The sequence below is a fragment of the Gambusia affinis genome, linkage group LG14 (assembly GCF_019740435.1).
Source record: "Gambusia affinis linkage group LG14, SWU_Gaff_1.0, whole genome shotgun sequence".
NCBI lineage: Eukaryota > Metazoa > Chordata > Actinopteri > Cyprinodontiformes > Poeciliidae > Gambusia > Gambusia affinis.
In genome coordinates this window covers 25,605,161-25,632,621 of record NC_057881.1, presented here as the reverse complement: position 1 = coordinate 25,632,621, position 27,461 = coordinate 25,605,161, and the positions used below count along the sequence as shown (strand labels likewise).

Genomic DNA, 27,461 nt, shown 5'->3' with positions numbered 1-27,461 from the left:
ATGAACTTCATTTTTTTGCCACTAATGGCCTTTATTTTTAAAGAAATCCAACAGAAAGGGGATGAAAGAAGCTGGATGAGGGAGAACATGCAACCAAGGAGCCATGTAGCAATTTGTAGTCAAAACCACCTAACCTGAGACCAAGTCAAGACCAAGACCAGCACCCTGTGCTACATGACACAATAAAATGAAATGCACCTATCAAAATTGCTTCTCAAACTGATTTGAAAAATCCACATTACCATAAAAACACCTAGATATTAAATACTGAGAGCTGAAATAAATGTAACAAGTATCATTATCAATTCAAACTCTTCTTCATTCTGCTTTGCTTCCATCTCCGTGGCACAATCCACGGTGGTTTCCTACCATCCCTAAAAGATACCGCCCTGGACGTTCGCCCACATCACCCATGTCAGAAACCACAACTGTCTGCTCCATTAAACATAGAAATTAAGGCAAAGCACCAATGGTAAACAACACTCAACTATGAATACTGTCCAAGGAGCAAAAAGCAAGAAGTCACCAGGCAGAAGGAGAACCATGACTGTTCTTAACTCCTTCACATTTTAACGGAAAAAAAGCGCAATGCGACTTGGATGTAACGACTAACGCGACGGTTTTGTAGAAATGTAGTAAGTAGAAAATACAGATACTTACTGTAAAATGTGGTGGAGTAAAAGTGGAAAGTATCCGTTATTAAATATACTTAAGTAAAGTACAGATACATGAAGATTGTACTTACGTACAGTAACAAAGTACTTGTACTTCATTACTTCCCACTACTGATCTAATGTGCACAAAATCTTTTTTTTACTTTGGGAGGAAGCCGGAGTACCCGGAGAGAACCCATTCATTAACATGGAGAACTTGTAAAGCTGCTGTACTAAAAATCAGCAGCGAGACGGAAACAACAGGCTGTGACTTAACATAAGATGCAGCAACGTTTTTTAGTGTGACGTCTGCGTTGACTTTTGGTCATTTTAGCAAGACGTCGTTTTTCCTCATGACAAATTTCACAGCTGTATGACATTGGGGCATCAGTGTATCTATACTGTCTTGCCAGATGCTGCAGCTCAGCAGTGGTTAAATTAGAGTGTTTAATTGACTTCTTATGAGAGCAAACTTCCCCAGCCGGGGAAGTTTGCTCTTTAGTAAAACTAGAGGAATCTGAAAACTCTGTTGAAATTTCTGCTGCATCTTCTTCAGCTGGAGAATCCAGGGAATCCTCCTCTGGATTCCCAGCTGGAGGAGAGACGGTGCACTCGCTCTGAGAGTTTATATCCTCAGAGCGACCTTCTCCAGCCGGAGAAGGTTTAAAAAGATATCTATCAAATTCATCAAATTCAGTGTCATCGTCTCGATAATTAGCCGTCTCAAATTGGACACCAGGAAGCAGATGGTTCACTACTTTTCTTACTCCCGTGGTGATCAAATACCCCGTGGCAAAACTCAAAGGCAAGAAAAAAGTTGCTAAAACTTTCTCCATGTTGACAATCGTAAAACACTGCTGACTGTAGGAGAGCTGCTGATCTAATGACTGATGTTTAGAGATGAAAGCATTCATAAGTCTAGATGTTCTTTGATCTATGACATAGATCTATGTCATAGAAGATGTCATAGCAACAATGACCTCACTGTAGTTCTGGGGGAATGTCTTGCTTCTGGTCGTTGCTATGGAAACGGTCAGGTCAGTTCTGCGTGACTCAAACTATAAACCCTTTGCAACTGAGTCACTTAATCAATGAAGGCGAATGATTAATCATGACGGACGTTGGAAGTTTATATTTCAGGAGGCTGGAGATTAAAGCAGGGATTTTAATAGTTAAATATTAAGTTTAGATTGACAATGGTTTATTAAATCCATTAAGTTAAGTAGGTTTTTCATCTTTCTATCAGGTTTAAAACTTTGAATCATACTTTACTTAAAAGATCTTAAAAGTAAAGTTAAATGTAACTTACAGGCATTTGCTGCTGCTGTTGCTGTAAAATGTGACAAGACATGTTGCCTGCTTGGAGAAGAGCTACAAATAAATGATTTTGGTTTAATAATTTTATAACTCTGTTACTACAGAGGAGGGCTGAGTCAGCAGATAAAAAACTACAATGATGGAGGAACTCTGAGTTTCTCCAGAAGGAGGCTGAATGTTAGAACTACAGAAAGTCTGGGCATTTTATAACTGATTTAACCCAACCACTGTTACACATGGGATTAGTTTGGACCTTTGAAATGAAGCTCACTGAAAATTTCAAAATAAAAGCCTTAACATTTTTTACATCAAGTAATTGCTATTTTGGGTTTATGTGACTGGTTTAAACAAAACCACTGTTAGACATTGGATTAATGTGGCCATTTAATATGAAGTTTATGGTTTTTTTAAAATAAAAGCCTCAATATCCCCTTAAGGTTAGTGGTGGTGCAACATTAGCCTGCATTATCTTCTTCTCTCAGGTTAGGGAACAGTTCATTAGCATTAGCCTTTTACCTTAAATAAGCTTTTAGCTATTTTATTACTTACTAGCCATGTTTAGTAAACTGAATGGAGTAAGTAAAGTACAGACAACAAACTAGTAATGCCCCACATGCTACTGACATCATTCATGCTATTAGTATTTTGGTTAATTTCAGCTGATACACTTACTTTAACATACTCAATGGCAGTGTTGGAGAAAGTACTAAATAAATGTACTTAAGTAAAAGTACAAATACACAGACAAACATATACTCTAGTAGAAGTAAAAATACCACATTAAAAGTATTAAAAGTAAAAGTACTTTCTGAATGCATTATCTAATCTTTAATACAATATCATTAAGCGTACCTATCGTATTTAATGTTAATACATGAAATATGTGCCATTTTAATGAACAATGCCACAGATGAAGCATGTTTTTATTGTGTTTACTCTCTGTGACAGTTTAGGTTTAGATTTGTGATTCTATGCATCATAATTTCAGGGATGGAAACATCTCGTCTCCTGTCCTCACATAGCATGAACTTCATTTTTTTGCCACTAATGGCCTTTATTTTTAAAGAAATCCAACAGAAAGGGGATGAAAGAAGCTGGATGAGGGAGAACATGCAACCAAGGAGCCATGTAGCAGTTTGTAGTCAAAACCACCTAACCTGAGACCAAGTCAAGACCAAGACCAGCACCCCGCGCTACATGACACAATAAAATGAAATGCACCTATCAAAATTGCTTCTCAAACTGATTTGAAAAATCCACATTACCATAAAAACACCTAGATATTAAATACTGAGAGCTGAAATAAATGTAACAAGTATCATTATCAATTCAAACTCTTCTTCATTCTGCTTTGCTTCCATCTCCGTGGCACAATCCACGGTGGTTTCCTACCATCCCTAAAAGATACCGCCCTGGACGTTCGCCCACATCACCCATGTCAGAAACCACAACTGTCTGCTCCATTAAACATAGAAATTAAGGCAAAGCACCAATGGTAAACAACACTCAACTATGAATACTGTCCAAGGTGCAAAAAGCAAGAAGTCACCAAGCAGAAGGAGAACCATGACTGTTCTTAACTCCTTCACATTTTAACGGAAAAAAAGCGCAATGCGACTTGGATGTAACGACTAACGCGACGGTTTTGTAGAAATGTAGTAAGTAGAAAATACAGATACTTACTGTAAAATGTGGTGGAGTAAAAGTGGAAAGTATCCGTTATTAAATATACTTAAGTAAAGTACAGATACATGAAGATTGTACTTAAGTACAGTAACAAAGTACTTGTACTTCATTACTTCCCACTGATCTGATCTAATGTGCACAAAATCTTTTTTTTACTTTGGGAGGAAGCCGGAGTACCCGGAGAGAACCCATTCATTAACATGGAGAACTTGTAAAGCTGCTGTACTAAAAATCAGCAGCGAGACGGAAACAACAGGCTGTGACTTAACATAAGATGCAGCAACGTTTTTTAGTGTGACGTCTGCGTTGACTTTTGGTCATTATAGCAAGACGACTTATTACCTCAATACAAAATTCACATCTGTATGACATTGGGGCATCGTGTATCTATACTGTCTTGCCAGATGCTGCAGCTCAGCAGTGGTTAAATTAGAGTGTTTAATTGACTTCTTATGAGAGCAAACTTCCCCAGCCGGGGAAGTTTGCTCTTTAGTAAAACTAGAGGAATCTGAAAACTCTGTTGAAATTTCTGCTGCATCTTCTTCAGCTGGGGAATCCAGGGAATCCTCCTCTGGATTCCCAGCTGGAGGAGAGAGTGCACGCTCTGAGAGTTTATATCCTCAGAGCGACCTTCTCCAGCCGGAGAAGGTTTAAAAAGATATCTATCAAATTCATCAAATTCAGTGTCATCGTCTCGATAATTAGCCGTCTCAAATTGGACACCAGGAAGCAGATGGTTCACTACTTTTCTTACTCCCGTGGTGATCAAATACCCCGTGGCAAAACTCAAAGGCAAGAAAAAAGTTGCTAAAACTTTCTCCATGTTGACAATCGTAAAACACTGCTGACTGTAGGAGAGCTGCTGATCTAATGACTGATGTTTAGAGATGAAAGCATTCATAAGTCTAGATGTTCTTTGATCTATGACATAGATCTATGTCATAGAAGATGTCATAGCAACAATGACCTCACTGTAGTTCTGGGGGAATGTCTTGCTTCTGGTCGTTGCTATGGAAACGGTCAGGTCAGTTCTGCGTGACTCAAACTATAAACCCTTTGCAACTGAGTCACTTAATCAATGAAGGCGAATGATTAATCATGACGGACGTTGGAAGTTTATATTTCAGGAGGCTGGAGATTAAAGCAGGGACTTTAATAGTTAAATATTAAGTTTAGATTGACAATGGTTTATTAAAACCATTAAGTTAAGTAGGTTTTTCATCTTTTTATCAGGTTTAAAACTTTGAATCATACTTTACTTAAAAAGATCTTAAAAGTAAAGTTAAATGTAACTTACAGGCATTTGCTGCTGCTGTTGCTGTAAAATGTGACAAGACATGTTGCCTGCTTGGAGAAGAGCTACAAATAAATGATTTTGGTTTAATAATTTTATAACTCTGTTACTACAGAGGAGGGCTGAGTCAGCAGATAAAAAACTACAATGATGGAGGAACTCTGAGTTTCTCCAGAAGGAGGCTGAATGTTAGAACTACAGAAAGTCTGGGCATTTTATAACTGATTTAACCCAACCACTGTTACACATGGGATTAGTTTGGACCTTTGAAATGAAGCTCACTGAAAATTTCAAAATAAAAGCCTTAACATTTTTTACATCAAGTAATTGCTATTTTGGGTTTATGTGACTGGTTTAAACAAAACCACTGTTAGACATTGGATTAATGTGGCCATTTAATATGAAGTTTATGGTTTTTAAGAAATAAAAGCCTCAATATCCCCTTAAGGTTAGTGGTGGTGCAACATTAGCCTGCATTATCTTCTTCTCTCAGGTTAGGGAACAGTTCATTAGCATTAGCCTTTTACCTTAAATAAGCTTTTAGCTATTTTATTACTTACTAGCCATGTTTAGTAAACTGAATGGAGTAAGTAAAGTACAGACAACAAACTAGTAATGCCCCACATGCTACTGACATCATTCATGCTATTAGTATTTTGGTTAATTTCAGCTGATACACTTACTTTAACATACTCAATGGCAGTGTTGGAGAAAGTACTAAATAAATGTACTTAAGTAAAAGTACAAATACACAGACAAACATATACTCTAGTAGAAGTGAAAATACCACATTAACATTGTTACTTGAGTAAAAGTAAAAAAGTACTGGCTTTTAAAATACGTAAGTATTAAAAGTAAAAGTACTTTCTGAATGCATTATCTAATCTTTAATACAATATCATTAAGCGTACCTATCGTATTTAATGTTAATACATGAAATATGTGCCATTTTAATGAACAATGCCACAGATGAAGCATGTTTTTATTGTGTTTACTCTCTGTGACAGTTTAGGTTTAGATTTGTGATTCTATGCATCATAATTTCAGGGATGGAAACATCTCGTCTCCTGTCCTCACATAGCATGAACTTCATTTTTTTGCCACTAATGGCCTTTATTTTTAAAGAAATCCAACAGAAAGGGGATGAAAGAAGCTGGATGAGGGAGAACATGCAACCAAGGAGCCATGTAGCAATTTGTAGTCAAAACCACCTAACCTGAGACCAAGTCAAGACCAAGACCAGCACCCTGTGCTACATGACACAATAAAATGAAATGCACCTATCAAAATTGCTTCTCAAACTGATTTGAAAAATCCACATTACCATAAAAACACCTAGATATTAAATACTGAGAGCTGAAATAAATGTAACAAGTATCATTATCAATTCAAACTCTTCTTCATTCTGCTTTGCTTCCATCTCCGTGGCACAATCCACGGTGGTTTCCTACCATCCCTAAAAGATAACGCCCTGGACGTTCGCCCACATCACCCATGTCAGAAACCACAACTGTCTGCTCCATTAAACATAAAAATTAAGGCAAAGCACCAATGGTAAACAACACTCAACTATGAATACTGTCCAAGGTGCAAAAAGCAAGAAGTCACCAAGCAGAAGGAGAACCATGACTGTTCTTAACTCCTTCACATTTTAACGGAAAAAAGCTAATGCGACTTGGATGTAACGACTAACGCGACGGTTTTGTAGAAATGTAGTAAGTAGAAAATACAGATACTTACTGTAAAATGTGGTGGAGTAAAAGTGGAAAGTATCCGTTATTAAATATACTTAAGTAAAGTACAGATACATGAAGATTGTACTTACGTACAGTAACAAAGTACTTGTACTTCATTACTTCCCACTACTGATCTAATGTGCACAAAATCTTTTTTTTACTTTGGGAGGAAGCCGGAGTACCCGGAGAGAACCCATTCATTAACATGGAGAACTTGTAAAGCTGCTGTACTAAAAATCAGCAGCGAGACGGAAACAACAGGCTGTGACTTAACATAAGATGCAGCAACGTTTTTTAGTGTGACGTCTGCGTTGACTTTTGGTCATTTTAGCAAGACGTCTTTTTTCCTCATGACAAATTTCACAGCTGTATGACATTGGGGCATCGGTGTATCTATACTGTCTTGCCAGATGCTGCAGCTCAGCAGTGGTTAAATTAGAGTGTTTAATTGACTTCTTATGAGAGCAAACTTCCCCAGCCGGGGAAGTTTGCTCTTTAGTAAAACTAGAGGAATCTGAAAACTCTGTTGAAATTTCTGCTGCATCTTCTTCAGCTGGGGAATCCAGGGAATCCTCCTCTGGATTCCCAGCTGGAGGAGAGACGGTGCACTCGCTCTGAGAGTTTATATCCTCAGAGCGACCTTCTCCAGCCGGAGAAGGTTTAAAAAGATATCGATCAAATTCATCAAATTCAGTGTCATCGTCTCGATAATGATCCGTCTCAAATTGGACACCAGGAAGCAGATGGTTCACTACTTTTCTTACTCCCGTGGTGATCAAATACCCCGTGGCAAAACTCAAAGGCAAGAAAAAAGTTGCTAAAACTTTCTCCATGTTGACAATCGTAAAACACTGCTGACTGTAGGAGAGCTGCTGATCTAATGACTGATGTTTAGAGATGAAAGCATTCAAAAGTCTAGATGTTCTTTGATCTATGACATAGATCTATGTCATAAAAGATGTCATAGCAACAATGACCTCACTGTAGTTCTGGGGGAATGTCTTGCTTCTGGTCGTTGCTATGGAAACGGTCAGGTCAGTTCTGCGTGACTCAAACTATAAACCCTTTGCAACTGAGTCACTTAATCAATGAAGGCGAATGATTAATCATGACGGACGTTGGAAGTTTATATTTCAGGAGGCTGGAGATTAAAGCAGGGATTTTAATAGTTAAATATTAAGTTTAGATTGACAATGGTTTATTAAAACCATTAAGTTAAGTAGGTTTTTCATCTTTCTATCAGGTTTAAAACTTTGAATCATACTTTACTTAAAAAGATCTTAAAAGTAAAGTTAAATGTAACTTACAGGCATTTGCTGCTGCTGTTGCTGTAAAATGTGACAAGACATGTTGCCTGCTTGAAGAGCTACAAATAAATGATTTTGGTTTAATAATTTTATAACTCTGTTACTACAGAGGAGGGCTGAGTCAGCAGATAAAAAACTACAATGATGGAGGAACTCTGAGTTTCTCCAGAAGGAGGCTGAATGTTAGAACTACAGAAAGTCTGGGCATTTTATAACTGATTTAACCCAACCACTGTTACACATGGGATTAGTTTGGACCTTTGAAATGAAGCTCACTGAAAATTTCAAAATAAAAGCCTTAACATTTTTTACATCAAGTAATTGCTATTTTGGGTTTATGTGACTGGTTTAAACAAAACCACTGTTAGACATTGGATTAATGTGGCCATTTAATATGAAGTTTATGGTTTTTAAAAAATAAAAGCCTCAATATCCCCTTAAGGTTAGTGGTGGTGCAACATTAGCCTGCATTATCTTCTTCTCTCAGGTTAGGGAACAGTTCATTAGCATTAGCCTTTTACCTTAAATAAGCTTTTAGCTATTTTATTACTTACTAGCCATGTTTAGTAAACTGAATGGAGTAAGTAAAGACAACAAACTAGTAATGCCCCACATGCTACTGACATCATTCATGCTATTAGTATTTTGGTTAATTTCAGCTGATACACTTACTTTAACATACTCAATGGCAGTGTTGGAGAAAGTACTAAATAAATGTACTTAAGTAAAAGTACAAATACACAGACAAACATATACTCTAGTAGAAGTAAAAATACCACATTAACATTGTTACTTGAGTAAAAGTAAAAAAGTACTGGCTTTTAAAATACGTAAGTATTAAAAGTAAAAGTACTTTCTGAATGCATTATCTAATCTTTAATACAATATCATTAAGCGTACCTATCGTATTTAATTTTAATACATGAAATATGTGCCATTTTAATGAACAATGCCACAGATGAAGCATGTTTTTATTGTGTTTACTCTCTGTGACAGTTTAGGTTTAGATTTGTGATTCTATGCATCATAATTTCAGGGATGGAAACATCTCGTCTCCTGTCCTCACATAGCATGAACTTCATTTTTTTGCCACTAATGGCCTTTATTTTGAAAGAAATCCAACAGAAAGGGGATGAAAGAAGCTGGATGAGGGAGAACATGCAACCAAGGAGCCATGTAGCAATTTGTAGTCAAAACCACCTAACCTGAGACCAAGTCAAGACCAAGACCAGCACCCTGTGCTACATGACACAATAAAATGAAGTGCACCTATCAAAATTGCTTCTCAAACTGATTTGAAAAATCCACATTACCATAAAAACACCTAGATATTAAATACTGAGAGCTGAAATAAATGTAACAAGTATCATTATCAATTCAAACTCTTCTTCATTCTGCTTTGCTTCCATCTCCGTGGCACAATCCACGGTGGTTTCCTACCATCCCTAAAAGATAACGCCCTGGACGTTCGCCCACATCACCCATGTCAGAGACCACAACTGTCTGCTCCATTAAACATAAAAATTAAGGCAAAGCACCAATGGTAAACAACACTCAACTATGAATACTGTCCAAGGTGCAAAAAGCAAGAAGTCACCAAGCAGAAGGAGAACCATGACTGTTCTTAACTCCTTCACATTTAAAAAAAAAAGCGCAATGCGACTTGGATGTAACGACTAACGCGACGGTTTTGTAGAAATGTAGTAAGTAGAAAATACAGATACTTACTGTAAAATGTGGTGGAGTAAAAGTGGAAAGTATCCGTTATTAAATATACTTAAGTAAAGTACAGATACATGAAGATTGTACTTAAGTACAGTAACAAAGTACTTGTACTTCATTACTTCCCACTACTGATCTAATGTGCACAAAATCTTTTTTTTACTTTGGGAGGAAGCCGGAGTACCCGGAGAGAACCCATTCATTAACATGGAGAACTTGTAAAGCTGCTGTACTAAAAATCAGCAGCGAGACGGAAACAACAGGCTGTGACTTAACATAAGATGCAGCAACGTTTTTTAGTGTGACGTCTGCGTTGACTTTTCGTCATTTTAGCAAGACGTCTTTTTTCCTCATGACAAATTTCACAGCTGTATGACATTGGGGCATCGGTGTATCTATACTGTCTTGCCAGATGCTGCAGCTCAGCAGTGGTTAAATTAGAGTGTTTAATTGACTTCTTATGAGAGCAAACTTCCCCAGCCGGGGAAGTTTGCTCTTTAGTAAAACTAGAGGAATCTGAAAACTCTGTTGAAATTTCTGCTGCATCTTCTTCAGCTGGGGAATCCAGGGAATCCTCCTCTGGATTCCCAGCTGGAGGAGAGACGGTGCACTCGCTCTGAGAGTTTATATCCTCAGAGCGACCTTCTCCAGCCGGAGAAGGTTTAAAAAGATATCTATCAAATTCATCAAATTCAGTGTCATCGTCTCGATAATTAGCCGTCTCAAATTGGACACCAGGAAGCAGATGGTTCACTACTTTTCTTACTCCCGTGGTGATCAAATACCCCGTGGCAAAACTCAAAGGCAAGAAAAAAGTTGCTAAAACTTTCTCCATGTTGACAATCGTAAAACACTGCTGACTGTAGGAGAGCTGCTGATCTAATGACTGATGTTTAGAGATGAAAGCATTCAAAAGTCTAGATGTTCTTTGATCTATGACATAGATCTATGTCATAGAAGATGTCATAGCAACAATGACCTCACTGTAGTTCTGGGGGAATGTCTTGCTTCTGGTCGTTGCTATGGAAACGGTCAGGTCAGTTCTGCATGACTCAAACTATAAACCCTTTGCAACTGAGTCACTTAATCAATGAAGGCGAATGATTAATCATGACGGACGTTGGAAGTTTATATTTCAGGAGGCTGGAGATTAAAGCAGGGATTTTAATAGTTAAATATTAAGTTTAGATTGACAATGGTTTATTAAATCCATTAAGTTAAGTAGGTTTTTCATCTTTCTATCAGGTTTAAAACTTTGAATCATACTTTACTTAAAAAGATCTTAAAGTAAATTTGGGTTATTTTCATAACATAATTTCTGGGTAGAAGCTGTTGGGTCAGAGGTCGGGTTAGTTTGACCAAATATTGCAGTGGTCCCCAACCTTTTTATTGTGCCTGGGACCATCAGATAATTCTTCTACATGTTGGTGTTCCAACATGTAGAAGATAAAGCCTTTTTTTTTTCTTTTTTTGCCCTGATTTTTCCTTTACTGTGTTTCCTTCAGGAATCTGGTTGTTCGTGAGTGGAATCGGTTCGTGAGTGGAATCGGTTCGTGAGTGGAATCGGTTCGTGAGTGGTGTGTTGCTCCTGCCGTGTGGCTGAACAAACAAACCGATCAAACCTGTTGGACTTTTGCATCAGGTAGTCGATGTGCCCGTCTTCACTATTTAAATCTAATGATTACTGAAGGGCGACATGATATACAGACTTCATAATCTGCACTATTTTGGTTGAATGCCGTATTTATTTACACTTTGGTGTTTTTATTCAAGTACATTTTTGTTAATGGAGACTGAGAATCCATTTTATTTTTGTTTTTGGTTGTTTTGTTCATTTGATCAGTTCCAGTGTTGAGTGTTCTTTTGAAAATAAAGTGTATTTATCTTTGGCAGGAAATCACATGCATTATTAAATCATTTCCATTAAGTCAGTGTAAAAAGGTCTTCAAACAATATTATCGTTTATCGCAATAATGTTTGAGACAATTAATTGCTCAGCAAAATTTGTTATCGTGACAATACTGTTTAGACACAAGACATTTACAGTTGGTAAATACTCAGCAAATGTGGCTTATAGGCGTAAATTCAAGCTGTGAGACTCTCTTCAGACTATCATCAATTAGCACGCCTCCACTTCAGCCAACCAGCACCAGATTGTCGCTCTGCTCCAGCCAATCACCACGCAAGAGCTCTTTCAAAAGGCCAAACAACCACAGATCCACCGGCTTCAGCCGCGCTTCGACCCGCCTCCACCCTCATCCTCCAGGGCATCTTCCAGACTTCCTCCAGGCTCCACTCCATCACCAGTGTCCGGGCCCAGAGGGACGGGGGAAGAAGACAACCCTGAGCTTCGCCCCGAGCCGATCATCCAAGCGATTCTTCTGCCAGTGTCCGAGCGCCAAAGAACTTCGGGTCAATAAAACTTTGTAACCGCTGCTTTTTCTCTGTGTGAGTCTCTACAGACTGAATTATAACAACAGTTTGTGTTATTCCCAATAAAAGTTGCTCCATTTATTAATGAGATAGAAATAAATATACTTTTTAAAAGTAAAAAAAAGTCAAATTAATTTGCTCCTACACTGAAAAAATACCACATAAAAAAATCATGGAAAGGTTTTCCACCTGATTACTTTGCTTTATTTCAGCACCATGTAATTCTGTTAATCCTATTTAAAGCAAATATGTTAGGTCAACTTAATTTATTAAGGTTATTCCAATGTAGAGCAATTGTGTTGGCTCAACTTAATATATTATGGTTATTCTAATTTAAATAAAATGAGTTGGCTCAACTTATTTTATTGCAGTTATTCTATTAAGTGTTGGCTGAACTTAATTTATTAAGGTTGATTCAACTCTTTTACTATAGTTGGACTCAATGTAATTTTAAAGAGCCAGTCCAACTAATTTGCAATGCGTTGGACCAAATAATTTACTTGACTAAGATTAATGGCAATTTAGTTGAAATCAACTTTTTTTTTCACTTTTTTTTCTCTGAAGAGTTTTTGTGGCACTAGTGGCTCGTATTTTTTTTGAGACAGTAGGCAGACAGGGTGAGGACATGGCAAAGGTTGCCAGGACCGGGAGTCGAACTAGCGACGTCCACATCGAGGACTAAGGCCTCCTAACGTGCAGTCTGCTAAACCTCCTTTGCAACCGCAGCACGCCAGAGAAACCAACTTATGTTACAGTGATACCGTCACACTACTTATTAAGTTGATCCAACTCATAAAAATTAAGTTAGCTCAACAAACATGCTTCATGCTGAAAGAAAGCTATTTAATTATGTGGAAATCCTTTCCATGATTTAATTACGTTAATTCAAAGACTTTTCTTTAAAAAAGTGGGGGTTTTTAAAAATACTTTTTTCTTAAATGCTGAAAGAAATTTAAGATTTAATTGTTTCAGTGCAGTTCTTAAATGCCAATAGTGCCCTGCAGAGAAAAACAAATATCTATAGTTTTAATGTGTAACTAAAACCTCTTTGAAGTTTTCCCAGGCGCAAAACAGCGATGTCTCATAATCTCTCCTGATCCCCTGATCTCTCTAGATCCTCTTCGGAGGGAAATGAATCTGACTAAATTGAATCACGTTGTCTCAACTTGAATACGTTATTCAAGTTGAGATAAAAATGATTGTCTCGCGTAAACTCGCGTGATATCCCATGATCTCACTCGACTTCAGTAGAAGATCAGTCTGGCTATAATGAATCATGTTATCTCAACATGATTAAATTTTATAAATGTGAAGTTGTTGAATTTTTTTGGTTTATCCAACATGATTGTATCACGTTTTTGTTTGAAACAAGAAATTATTTAGTTAAAAGTACATGATATTCTTTTGTTAATCTGATAACCCCCTAAGTTCATTTTTTACAGTGTATTCTGTGTTATCTTTGGCGAGATGTGTAACCCATTTTCTATCAGAAACAAACGTTTTGGTTGAATGAAAATGACTTAAAATCTAAATCTGCCAGCGGAGTGAATAATTTTGATCATAACTTTATTATCCACTGTGACATTGACATCGGTCGTTTCTTACCTTGGTGTGACGCGCGTCTGTTCGTCCGTTGGATGGAGGATCCGACACGTAGTGAAGGTGTAAGTGGAGCTGGTGTGGGCCATGCATTTTCCTGGATAGTATGCAGCTGAAAGTCGCAGAAAACACAGATTAGAAATTCATTTTCAACACAGGTGGCTCTAGCTTGTGATTCCACATGATAGGAGAACCAAAACATGGACAGAACTCCATCCATCCATTTTCTATACACCCTTTGTCCCCAATGGGGTCAGGAGGGTTGCTGGTTCCTCTCCAGCTAACGTTCCGGGCGAGAGGCGGGGTTCACCCTTGACAGGTCGCCAGTCTGTCGCAGGGACAGAACTCTCATTTTATATAAATATGACTAAAACTCCTGCACTAGTTTCACAGTTTGTTCTTATTGTTAAACAACCGTAACTCTTCAACAAATACAGCTTACATTCAATAGAATGTCTGCTTTTCTAAGTAAGTCACTCTTGTATTACATTTCTATCCATTCAACAATTTCGTAAACACAATGCAATGGCCAACTAAACCATGTTGCCAGCAATCTTTGTTTTGGGGGGAAATGTCAAAATTTATATTCCAAAGCATTATATCCCTCATACGTATCTGACCTCTGCCCTGAAATGCATGTCAGTTTGACCTCTCTTGCATTAATCCCCATGCTACGCTATGCAAACGCTCTGCACTAATGAAGATTCACTCATCTAATGACTGAACGCTTTGCGTTAGGAACAGGCAGTTGATAGTCTCGTATTATTGTTTGTAGTTTTGAATATTTTTTAATAAGAAGTGTGTTTTATCGTGATATTGAAATAAATATGAACTGATATTTTACGGTGGAATTGTTACTTTTGCTATTTTGTCCACTCTTCCACGAGAGCCTCTAAAAAATATCAACACATCTGACAAAGTTAGTCCTGAAATGTCCTGTTTGAGAATTTGTACGTTTTTCTCTCTTTCATTCCCATGAATGCTCCGCTCATCCTCACCCAGCGCATCGGTGTTGCTGAGATGCGGAGACGGGGACGGGGAAGGCGGAGACGGAGGGCCCAGGCTGCATGGGGGCTGCCTGAGGTTGGTGTCCCCCGTGCTGGAGACGGCAGACACAGCCGGCGAGGCCGTAGAGGAGGTGGGCAGATTCTGGAAGTACTGCTCTCCTGGTTCGTCCTCCTCGAAACCGCCCCACGGGTACACCTGACGTAACAGAGGAGGACCCGGGTCAAATCACAACCTGGGGTTGTGGGCCGCACAAAATCAGTCCAGGGGCCACAAATGGCCCCAGGGCACAGTTTGGAAAACCTGGGTTTTATTTCTGGATTATTACATGACAGCAGGATAAATATACAGAGAATCTTGTGGCGGTAACATGAAAAAAGAGAAAACATCCAATGGCTATGAATCCGTTTGTCAGGTGTAATCTAGAAATCCTTCAATAAATTCACTGTGGTCTTTGGTTATTTGGGGTGGAATAATTATCCTTTCCTGACTTTCTTTCTTTTAAAAACAAATAATTCTATTTTAACCAACAATATAACAATAATATTATGGGATGACTTCCTTGTCCTCCACATACAAACAGGAAAATACAACCAGTTTTTGTAAACCAGGTAGAAAAAAAGTGTTTTGTTTTCTACCAGCTCATAACTAGTAAAAAATAGTCTACCAGTTACAAACTGGTAGACTATTTTCACCTACCAGTTTGTAACTACCTCCAAAGTAAATCACACACACACACACACTCACACACACCTGCTCCAGCTCCAGCTCAAGGGGCCTGTAGCCCTTCGGCACGACGCCGGGCCTGGCGTCCAGGATCACACCGAGGTGAGGCTGAGCTAGCTGCTGCCACTGATGCAAGATGGCCGAACCTGGAGCACAGACACCAAGAAAACTGCAAAACCTTACTAACACAATCAGCTAGAGGAACACATCCTCCAAAACAAACATAATATCACTGCAGTGACAGTGATACTACAAGACAAGAAGGTCATCAGTCAATCGACTTTAATTGTTTTTTGGAAACTATCATGAAAGTCTTCTATCATAATTTCTGGCATGTGCTGCCTGGTATTTAACACAATGCAAACAATACAGAGTATTAGTTTTCATACAAAGAAATAATAGAAAATAAAAACATAACATTATTTGAATAAAGTCATAGTATGAGAATTTATTCTAATAAAATATTTACAACATAATATTACGAGAGTAAAGTCAAATTAATGGGATGAAAATAATATTATGACTATTTCTATATCAAAATAATAACTTTATTCTCTTCTAAGTTTATTCGTGTAATATGACCTTATTCTGGTAATTTTATTATTTTTATTTTCTTAGTGTTCCTTCTAATGATATTATACAGTATCTTATTAAATAATAAAAATATAACCCATAATTAATTAATAATAATAATTAATTATCTAATCGTATTACTGTTGTATGTATTAGTAATAATAGTAAAATTTGAAGAGAAAGTGAAAACGACAACATTTGCAGACAGAAAGATGGCAAACAAACAGAATGAAAAGCAGACAAATCATAAAAATGAAGTGAAATGGAAGCGAAAAGTAGACTGAGACAATAAGTTTATTAACAAAATCACAAAGAAAAAGCAAGAGAAGAAATGACAGAGCGAACATGGAGACATGAAAGAAACAACAAAACCAGAGGAAACCACTAAATTACTAAGATAAACGTTTCTAAATCATTCTAAGTTGTTTTCTTTCAAATAGGTGGATCTTGGATTTGGACTTTGTGTAAACGAAGGATCATTTATTAAAACTACCTGTGGTATAATTATTAAACCTTGAAAAAAAGTCTTAAATATACCATTAATGCCCATAAAGAGTGTATATAAACTTCTAACTACTGCTGTATGTGTCCAGTATGTAAATACAAAACAGTGGTATATTATATTAAACCATAAAACATGATTTAAGTTCAAAACGAGTGAGGTTTAAGGGTGTTGCCACACTTTTATGATCAATGACTTCTTTCTACCAGCAGAGGGCAGCACAGACCTCCAGCAGGCAGCGCTACGGTCTAAAACGCCGCTGTGAGCTTCTATACAGTAAAACAATGAAACATAAGCTGTTGATTAAAAACAGCAGACGGATAAAATCGTTTTTAATGGAAAGGTTTTAGATCTGTGTGCACTTTCTATTTTTGGTTAGTTTTTCTTTACAGGTCAAAATAGTTAATGAACATTAAATCACAACAGACCAGTTTGAAAAAGTGATGTGGTCACTTTTTCAAACTATTTAGTGGCGTGTGTGCGTGTGTCTACAGCCACCCTCTGGGCTGTGGCTCTTTGTAGTAGCTGCCATATTTGTGGTGATGCATCAGAGACCAGAAGGAGTTGAAGAGCATCAGCGGCATTGGCATCTCCTTCTTCTCCTTTGCATTCCTCCTCTTCCTGCCGCCGGCTCTATCCCTTGCCCACCGTCTTCCTCTCTCCCGCTCCACCCCTGCTATTGTCCTCCTGGCCCAGCCCCACGCCCTTTCCCCCTCGAGCATTCGCCCATGCCGACCCTCGCACCTCCTGTCCGTGTCCGTCCCCCAGCCCCACTTGCTCCCTTTCTTGGTTCCGACGCCCCGGTGGCGCTCGGCTTCCCAGCTCCTGCCCGGCTTGCAGCTGCTTCCGCGCTCGCTTCCCCCCTCACCTTCGAGCGGCTTGACGATCTGCAGCTTGTCGGGGAGGTACGGCCCCCGGGAGGCCCACAGGTTCAGGTTTCCAAGCGACATGATGCTGTCGGAAGGGGTCAGCACGTTGTCGTGGTCGAGGGCTCCGTGCACTCTGCCCCGTCGGCGCTCTCTCTCCTCTTCGAAGAAGCGTCTCTCGCTCAGGTTGTTTTGTCGGCGCAGAGACAGGCGGCGCAGGGCCAGCCGCAGGTCCTCTGCCCCGCTCGCCTTCTTCTCTCTGCACTCTAAGCTGCTGAAAGAGACGAAACCACTTAGGAACACAAGGACACCAGGTTAGCCTCAACGTCTTCTGGCTACCACCCACTTGTCCTGATTGGATGCTGTCTCCATGAGAATGGTCTGGGTCCGGTTGTCATAGGCGACACCGTCGCCGACGATGTCCCCGCCAAACATGGCGGAGTGAGGTGTGGAGAGGCCGCTGGACTGGGGCGACGTCCGAGTGGACAGTGATTGGTTGGAGCCTGGGATGTTGGAGTTGGTCGGAGTGAGCGAGCGCTGGCGAACGGTTTGGTTCACACTCTTCACCGTCTCAAACACTCGCTTCCGGTGGATCCTGCACACACAAGAGTCTGGCTGTGTATACGGAAGCCTTCACATGACAACATAAGCATGTCAAGTTTGTTTGTATAGAACATTTCAGCAGCAATGAGGTTCAAAGTGCTTTACCACATAGAAATATAAAACAGTAAGCAATTATGAAACAAGCAATGAACATAATGTCATCATCAAAATCATCAAGCAAATACACATCAAATATATTGATCAACGTTCCAGTTACTAGGAATCAAAGGCAACTCAAAGCAAGAAGGTATTTTTAAGGAACTCAGTGTTTTGGCATCTTTGCAGTTATCTGGAAGTTTGTGGTATATAGAAGCTGAATGCTGCTTCTCTATGTTTGGCTCTAGGGATGCAGAGCAGATCAGATCCAGAAGACCTGAGTACTCTTGGAGGTTGGTACAACAACAACAACATCTAAATATTTTGGCGCTGAGTCGTTCAGTAATTCATAAACAAAAAGAAATATTTTAAAGTCTAATGTCTGAGCTCCAAGGAGTCAGTGTAAGGACTTTAGAACTTGGTGATGTGCTCCATCTTCCTGATTTTAGTGAGAACACAAGCAGTGGCATTCTGGATCAGCTGTCTAATTTATTTTTTTAGCAAGACTCATGAAGGCACTATTGCAGTAAACTAAAGATAAACACATTGGATGAGTTTCTCTAGATATTGCAGGGGCATTGGTATTTTAAGCCTAGAAATGTTCATAAGGCGATAGAAGGCCAACTTTGTAACTGTCTTTATACGTCTCTGAATGTTCAGGTTTGAGTCAATCGCCACACCAAGTTACTGGGCCTGATCGCTACCAGCAGAGGGCAGAGAGATCATAGTGGGGAGTGGCCAAATCATACGTACTTCTGCTCTTCACACTCAGGATCGTCCAGACTCAACTCCTTCCTCATCGTTCCTTCGATCTCCGCCGCCAGAGAATCCTGAAAGACGGAGACTCTTTAAGCTACAGATTCTCCTGTCATCCGCCAGCCTGCAGACGATCACCCTCACCATCGGGTAGAGTCCCAGTGGGTGGTAGCGTCGGGGAGTTCCTGCAGGGTAGTTCCTGTTCCTCAGGTTCTTAAGCTCCTCCTGGGCTTCATGCAGCATCTCAATGCACTCTGAGTATTTCTCCTGCAGCTCCTGCAGCTGTTGCGTTGCAGATCTCACAATCAATTTTTGCAAGCTCTCTACCATAACAAAATTATGACTGCAAAAACCTGAAGGTTACCTCGGCTGTAAGCTGCCTCTGAGCGTCCTTTGCTGCCACTAGGTGTTGAGATAGCTCCTCATTTTCAACAGCCAACTGCACGAACAGTTACAGGTTTGACTTGGCTCCGCAGGAGTACAATATTTAGAAAAGTAGTTTTAAATTTGAAAAGCGTCTGCTCACAGATTTAGCCTTCTTTTGGAGATCTACTATCTGAGAGAGGAGGTGCGTGATCTCCTCCTGCTGACGGGAGGCATCCTCGGTTTTCCGAGCCAACTCCTCGGCGATAGCAGAGATCTGCAGACTGGACAGCCCTGGTAGGATACGTTGTTAGAGATAAAGATATATGCACAGAGTTGCAGAGCGGCAGCAACCTGAAAGTGTTACGGGGAGGAGACACAAAACTTACGGAGCTCTTTCACACAGTCACTGACAAGCTGCTGCTCCTTTTCTTCATATGTTTCCGTCTCTGACTTAAGATGGCTGGCCTGCGCAGAATCAGTGACCAGAGAAAAGTTTAGTAGCATATGTTGCATGTACGTTGTGCAATTAGTGGGCCGTATGCTGCACCTCTGAGCGGAGTGACAAGTTCTCCTCTTCCAGCTCTTTGAGTTTCCTCTGGAGAGTGTCACTAAGAAAGACTCCTGACGCTGTTTCTGCTCTACTCTTCTTGCCTCTTTTGGAGAAAGAAACAAGTAGACTGATTATTTCATAGGCAATATCCCTCGTTTCTCCTTCTCTTTCTACTTTTACCTCTTTAAAACGCTTCTTTTCCCACTCATCCTCCTGAAAACTTGATTCATTGTCTGCATTCTACTTTTCTTTATCACACTCATCCCTCCTTCTGTCATCCTTCATTCCAACCTTCATTCAACCCTTTTTACAACCCTTCTTCATCCCACTCATCCCCTAAAGACCCTTTTCATCGTTTTCAGTTCTTCTCTTTACATTTGTTCCCCTTTAGAAATCTTCCACATCCCACTCATCCCTCCTCTATCATCCTTCGTTCCCAGTCATTCATCTGTACAATAAATAGGGTCTAAATTACTACTACAGTTAAAAAGGGAAAGCAAATCGTTGATGCTGACGTGGGGGAAGCGGTGGACTCGTCCTCACACTCCTCCGCTGCGCTGGTGTAAAACTGAAGCAGCTCGTCCTTCAGGTTGAGCTCATGGTGAAGCTGGGCCACCTGGAGGAGGGGAAATGTTCTTCAGACCACTTGGCTCAACCCCATTACAGCTGATAAAGACCAGAGTGTGTTGTTAACACAGAACCTCCTCAGTGATCTGCCCCACTTGCTCCTCCAGGTAGTCATTTTGTTCAGTCAGAGTTCGGTTCTTCTTGAGGAGAGACTGGCCGATCTTTGCAGCCAGTTCCAGGTCTCTCTCTTTCTGTTAGATGGAGGGCAAATGATTTCGTAGTTTAAGTCATTAAGTATATAAGAGATACACAATATATCTGCGCTAAGATCGGGTATCGGCCGATGTTAGTAATCTTTTAACATATCGGTATCGGTCCGGAAAAAAAAACTGGGCCGATATCAATATTTATTTCCATATTGTTGCTGTTTGTTTCTGGAGAGTAATAGAGGAGGTTGGTCGTATTATATTTGTTTGGTCATGTGACAGTAATAGTGATGCAGCAAAGGATTATGGGGAGTTTCACTGAGGAAAAAAAGCAGTGGGGAAGTCAGTTTTTTTCTAGGTGTTTCTAGTGAAATATACATAACATAATGGAAATATTAATGTCGGTTATTGATATTGGCCCAGATTTTCATATCAATGGATCCATAAAATATGTCAATTCACAGAATGAAAAGACAAAAACGTATTTCTCACTGTCTGAAATGATATCAGGCTAAATATTTTCCTTCATAAACTTTTCAGGTTTATGAAAAGTTTTTTTTTTCTTCCAACAAATTAGGAAATGTCGATAATGCAGATAAGATTGTGATGATTTTGAGCAATTTTGGAAAGTCAAGTTCATAATGTCAAGGATTTGAAGGTTCTGATAGTTTACTCCACAACATTTGTGTGGCATTATGGGAAAATAAAATGGAATCATCCCAGATATTGGGAAGAGAACTGGTTTATCCTTAGATACAATTTCCAGATCAGTTAAGGTTTCTTTGTTTTTAGGAAAAACAGAGCAATTTCTGAGTTTCAAAAGTCAAACATTTTCTACTTCTGAAACTCAGAAATGTTCAAGTTTCCTTCTAGAACATTTTTTTTAGATCGATGTAAGAATTTCAGAGTTTTTTGTCAGAAATGTACTCTCCCTTTTTGATAGACAAAGTTATTTTAATACCTTACTATCAGTGCAACTATGACTCAACCGAGAAGAAGAAAAAGATCTGCTGCATTACCTCCTCCAACAGACGTGTGACAGCATCAATATCATTGTAGGTCTTTGTCATTTGGCCCACTCTGTCTGCGCACATCACTGTGGAGACACAAAACAGCGTGAAAATAACCACAAACGCAACAGGATGAAAACGAGCAGGAAAAATGTGGAAGAAAATAAAACAATCTGCAAACTTCAGGAACATCTCCTCTGACCGTCTACAGTAAACCAGGCTACATGACAGGTTGCTCATACGCAGCCTGCTTTACGTAACGCACAAACGCACGAAGGCTGTGACTGCTGCGTCATCTGTAGGCTGCAGCAGCTCCATCAGCTGTTTTATGGACGGGAATCAAAGCTAACGCGGAGGGAGCTGTTTTCCATGGTGCACACTGCCCTGGGGGCGACTCATCTTATCGACTCCAGAGCCGAGATCGATAACATGCTGAACAGAGATATTGAATGCATTATGGTAAGCCTCTGTAATACTGTCAGTATTAAATCTAGTTCATTAAAGATGGGTTTTTTTGTTTTGTTTTTTAGAAATTAAAAATAGGAAACAAGGTTTTAAATGAATTCCTTACAGGTGTGGGTATTTATTGTATCGTTGATCATTTATCGATATAAATTTCCATTCACAATAAGAATTTATATTTATCGTGTCCTAAAAAAGATCACTACAAATGGGAAGGTTTTTCAAGAGCAGTGTTTGTTTTTGTGGGGCTATAATTACTGTGGCACACAGTCACAGCCATACAATTACCTAAACAAATACGTAAGAAATACTTTTTATCGGCACTGTTATCACAATCACAACAGTACAGCAAAATATTGTGATAAGACTTCAAGTCCATATCCCCTAATTCCATGAGTAGTTTTGCTTAATTGAGCCACTGACCTTAAGATAACCAAGGGTCACAATAGACTTTGAATGGATCTGGATGTCACAAACCATAAGATCCACAAACTCTTGCAAGTAAAATTCACACACAAAACTAGGAATGTTATTATAAAAATACACTTTACCTTCCTTTTCCTCCTTACAGTACCAGCCCTTCATGTCATGTTCATCCCTAGCTAGTCCCTCCAGCCGGTTCTTGCTATCCAAGTCTTCCATTTGTTTCGCGGTGATCGATGGTGCCGTGACAACTGAGGGTCCAAATCCCATTCACTTTCTACGTCTCTCTCAGAGCCAGTGCTGGGGAGCGGCGGTGGTTTCAGAAACCCGATTAACCTCCGCCCACATGCGTGGGAGCGAACGTGAGGGAGGCGGAGATGGCAGAATACAGTCTACTGGGGTCACACAGAGTTAGGCGGCGCTGTGGTGTTTAGATGATTTTTTTTAAAGGTTTTATTGGGTCCAGTGGCCTTTGTTTGAAAGTAGTCAGACAGGAAAGTGGATCTACAGGTGTTGGTGTTTTGCTCATTCTCTTGTTGTTTTGTTTATGCTGTATAGTTATCGTCATAGTCAGTTCCTTTCTCTGTCTTCATTGTAGTTGTCAAGGTGTTGCCATATACTGTATGTGAATTCCTTCTTAGTTTATTTCTATGTTTTGTTTCTTGTATGTTTGAATTGGTCTATCTTAGATTTCTGTCAGGGATTTTCCCTCTTGGTTTTTAGATGTCAGGTTATACAACATGCCTTAATGCTCCAATTTGATTTTTTTCTGCTGGAATCCGATTCTTTTTGTTGCGTGGTCGTTCGTACTATAAATTGAACCCAACTTCTTTGAGCAGAAGAAGAATGTGTAGATGTCACACAGCAGCGCAACGTTTTTGGAAGTAATACAGGATGGAGATGTTAATGGATGGATTTTAAAATTATTCAGCAACGAGAGCCGACATTTTGTCACAAGGTTACAAGACAAAGGAAGCTAATAAAAAGAAAGTACAACTAAAGGCAGTGGCCTTTAGTAGAGCATTGACTTCTACAGAGAGGTTTGGATGTGTACTCAGAGCTCAGAGTGGTGGGATTATAATGTGATGCGCTTCTTTCATAATCATAATTATCAGCCATTGTTTAAGTTCGGATTCACCATTTGGCTTTTCCGGTGAAGAATTAGGAGGCGTCTCACATCAGCAACATAAATGTCGGATAAAATTCAACGTCATGACTGCAGACGCCCAGATGCATATTCAATTTACTCCCACAAACAGAAGAGGCAAAAACTGGATTTTTTGGAAGGTGAATTAGGAATTAGGCCGTTCAGACTCGTGAAAACTCGGATACAAGTCAAATACGGTAAAAAAAAAAGGGATTTGGGTCACATTTGCCTGCTGTGTGAACGTTGCCTTACTTCTTACTTTACTTCAGCTCTCTCTGTGCTTATTATTCGTCTCCCTCCTTCAGTATTTAACTCCCCGTTTTTTATTTTTGGTGATTTCTTCTGTTCACTACCTGCGGTTTCCCCTGCAAATTCATCTTATTTTATTAAAGTAATCTGCTCAACTGCATTTTTTTTTTTTCCTCCGCATTTAAGTATTTAGTAACTTCAAACATGACAGCTAGAGGCAGAGGAGCAGCTACATGCACACTTCAGATTTCAAAACTTGGTTTCTTTTCCATGAAGGAAAACAAATGCTAATAATTATAGGGCATTAAATATTCTCAGAATGTGTCAGGATTAATCTCTCTTGATGAAGTGGTCATATTGAATTGGTTCAAGCCCTCAGGCAGCTGCTGGAAACAGATACCACTACATATTGGAAATCTGTGGCACATTACTGTCTGTTTTACATTCCGTTAAACATAAAGATTGTTCCTGGAAACATTCCCTGTTAGAAGTCAGAGATGCTCTGTAAAACAGAGATCCAGTTTTTTAGTGGTGTTACTTCAACATAAGAATTTTTACAAAAACTTGCGTATTTGTTTAAATATATTTCAGCATTATTTTTGTTTGTTTTCTAGATGTTTTTCTTCTTCAGTTTAAATGAAGTGGCACATTTAATAAGACTGTAGATAGAGTTGGTCATTGCATGATGCTGGTGTTGGTACAGATCTGCAATCTGCAGTAAACATAAAGCTGTAAAAGTTTTCTTTTTATGTAATTAAATTTGAATCTCCACTACAGAATGACACTAAAATGATTTGCAGTCATTTTCTTTCGGTTGTATTGGAAACAGGGGTTGTTGTTTTTTTTACATCCCATAGAAGAAACTGTAAAGCGTTTATTTTAAAGTCTAAAAAAAAACATAATAAAATATCAGTTACAATGACAAAAGTGACAATAAGAAATATTTCTTACATATTTGTTAGGTGACTGTATGGCTGTGACTGGGTGCCACAGCAATAACAGCCCCACAAACACAAATACTGCTCTTGAAAAACATTCCCATTTGTACTACACTTCTCTAGGACACGAGTCACATCATGATTTTTATTACTAAACTGCACCTGTACCTGTATTTCTGAATTTGTGGATATTTATTGATGCTTTCATTGAACAAACAGGGCAGAAAATAGTAAAATTATCAATCCTGACAACAAGTTTTGGGACTTTTTAAAGAACACTAGTTGGACTTTAATGTGATCTGGAAAGATCCAAAGAAATTTATCAAAAGTAAAGTAATTTATCATGATAAATGATAAACGATACAATAAGACAGCCTCTTGTTTAGCTGTCTTTTCTTTAGCATCTGTTTAGCCAATGCATCAACTAATGTCAATGAAGCGCTGCAAGTACAATCGTTGTCATCTTTACTGTGAGCTGCCAGAAAAAAGGGCTTTGTCTTGAGTTAAAAAATTTTAATTTTGCACAAGTCTGACAGACGCTCTACGCCCAGTTCTACTATTTATATCATTTCCTCCGTTCAAGGATGTTGTGTCATCAGCCCAGCTCTGTAAAGCTGCGTCCACGCAGCAAGACAACGGCACACGTTCAGTGGGACTTACAGAAGTACTTGAGTGTCTCTTCGATCTGCTCGGTGGTCAGGTCGAGCCTGGCGTCCGGCGCCACCAGGGGCGTGTGGAGCCAGTCATCGTTGTCGTAGCCGTAGACGGTGTCGGCCCGCAGCCGGTAGACCGGCAGCTGCTCCTCCAGGAGGCTGATGATCTCGAACTCTGGCAGGTCGGTGCTGTTGCAGACATCTGAGCAAAACCAAAATCACAAACCGTCGCAGATTGCTTTGGATTTCTTTTTCTCATCATAAATAAATAAAAGCCATCATTACAGAACTGAATGTTTTCAGTAAGTCAAACAATCAGTAAATCTCTTATGATACAACAATATAACATGCCACGATAACTAATATATTGTCCCAAGAATTATTGCGATACACTAATATTTCTGTTTTGAGACCATTTTGAAGTAATATGTTGATAATAGCATAACAATGCCAAGTTCGCTCTCTCAGAATCCAATGAACTTCACAATAGAACTAGAAGAGATTTTAAATATACAAAAATGAAACGCAACCAAAAACAATAAATAAAACAGAAATCAAAATCACTTACAATCAAATCCATTCATAAAAGCTATCATGACGTCTCTGTCAACACAATTACCTTTCAAAGAAATATTAATGGAAATTACTGAGCTCATTTTAACTTATCATCCAATCAAATGATCAGTTGATTAATTACTTATTTTGACAGGCTTATTAGTGACGGGATAGAATCCGTATCATGTTATCACAAACTTTTAACGCATACCAACTTATATCAAAATGGTAAAACATAAGCTCTAACACAACTGGAAACACTACAATGCAGCAAACCTAATATCCCAGCTCAATTCTCTGGTGTAATTCTAAACTTTCAAATTCAGAAATATTTTATTAATCCCAAAGGGAAATTAATGAATGAATTTTTGAATATAATTTCAGAGCTTAGAATAATATGTTTATTACTTCCAGAAAACTGTAAAACAGCTGAAACACTGACTTCCTTTAAATCTCAACTAAAAACCTACTTGTTTAGAAACATATTTGAAACGTGATCAGTTGCAAATTTATTGACAGAATCTGACTTGATGTGTTTTTATTGTTGATTCTATGTTGCATTGTATTTTTGTGTTTGATTTGATGTAAAGCACTTTGAAATGCCTTGCTGCTGAAATGTGCTATACAAATAAAGTTTGATTGATTGATTGATTATGTTCAATACATAAAAAAACAGATTAAAACCATTACAGTATCCAGTTAATATTGTATCGGCCAATACATAATATCGGTATCACGTTGAAAGTGAAAAGTTGTATCGGGACACTTCTACCGCTAACTTGATAATCTTTAAACAGCCCATTTTCACCTTGTGTCAGCCTCACTAAATTCACCTGTGATGGTTTCAGCGTCCCTGCAGGAAGGAGGCGCGGGGCCGGCGTCAAGCGGGCTGCACTCGCCCACGCTCACATACTGCTCTTCGTGAGCGAGACGCTGGTCGGGCTCCGGGTCCGGATCGGGATCCAGGTCTGGGGCCGGGGTCAGCGACGCGGCTGCCGGGGAGGCCAGCTTGGCTCAGAGCTGTGGAGGAGCAGGGGCCATGAGCCACTGGAGCCGGAGCCCCACGGGGTCAGCTGCTCCACCACAGAGGCCGGAGACAAGGGTGGCGAGAGGGGAAGATTTCTGCCAGGGACGAGCACAAGCAGAGAGGCCAAGAGAGTTACTTAATGTAACTCAAAAGTCCACAGTCATCATTGTTTTCACTTGACAGAGTCTTTAATTTAAAGAAGTCTGCTGAGTCGGCAGTAGGGCTCCTGCCAGCCTGACGCATCAATAACTCTCTGCAGACATCGATTTTTAACGGTTGGGAAACAAACATGGCGGCCAGAGGGAGTTCTGGAGAACCAACACCTTGAAAAAATATTCATACCCTGTGGACTTTCCCACATGTTGTCATGTTATAACCACACGCCTCCAAAGCATTTAACTGAATTTTTATTCAAATTTCAACAAAAAAAAATA

At 39.3% G+C, this 27,461-nt stretch overlaps 1 protein-coding gene across 4 annotated transcripts in view; it reads right to left on the bottom strand.

Moving 5' to 3' along the window:
- The window catches only part of LOC122843942 (trafficking kinesin-binding protein 1-like), a 65,037-nt gene extending 38,071 nt beyond the window's left edge, over positions 1–26,966 (bottom strand). For 2 of the 4 annotated variants that reach the window (XM_044139094.1, XM_044139095.1), the window contains exons 1-16: positions 26,834–26,966; positions 25,453–25,647; positions 21,583–21,659; positions 20,492–20,608; positions 20,306–20,406; positions 19,788–19,893; positions 19,627–19,705; positions 19,401–19,531; positions 19,239–19,313; positions 19,019–19,156; positions 18,872–18,948; positions 17,766–18,014; positions 17,422–17,693; positions 15,506–15,624; positions 14,746–14,950; positions 13,754–13,859 (exon numbers count right to left, since the gene is read on the bottom strand). In XM_044139094.1, the coding sequence (XP_043995029.1) occupies positions 13,754–13,859; positions 14,746–14,950; positions 15,506–15,624; positions 17,422–17,693; positions 17,766–18,014; positions 18,872–18,948; positions 19,019–19,156; positions 19,239–19,313; positions 19,401–19,531; positions 19,627–19,705; positions 19,788–19,893; positions 20,306–20,406; positions 20,492–20,608; positions 21,583–21,657 (1,850 nt within the window). In that variant the 5' untranslated portion in view covers positions 21,658–21,659; positions 25,453–25,647; positions 26,834–26,966. Of the gene's footprint in view, positions 1–13,753; positions 13,860–14,745; positions 14,951–15,505; positions 15,625–17,421; positions 17,694–17,765; positions 18,015–18,871; positions 18,949–19,018; positions 19,157–19,238; positions 19,314–19,400; positions 19,532–19,626; positions 19,706–19,787; positions 19,894–20,305; positions 20,407–20,491; positions 20,609–21,582; positions 21,660–25,452; positions 25,648–26,833 lie in introns of those variants that run through there. The other 2 variants (XM_044139092.1, XM_044139093.1) reach the window with 1 other exon arrangement.
- Positions 26,967–27,461: the final 495 nt, after the last annotated feature.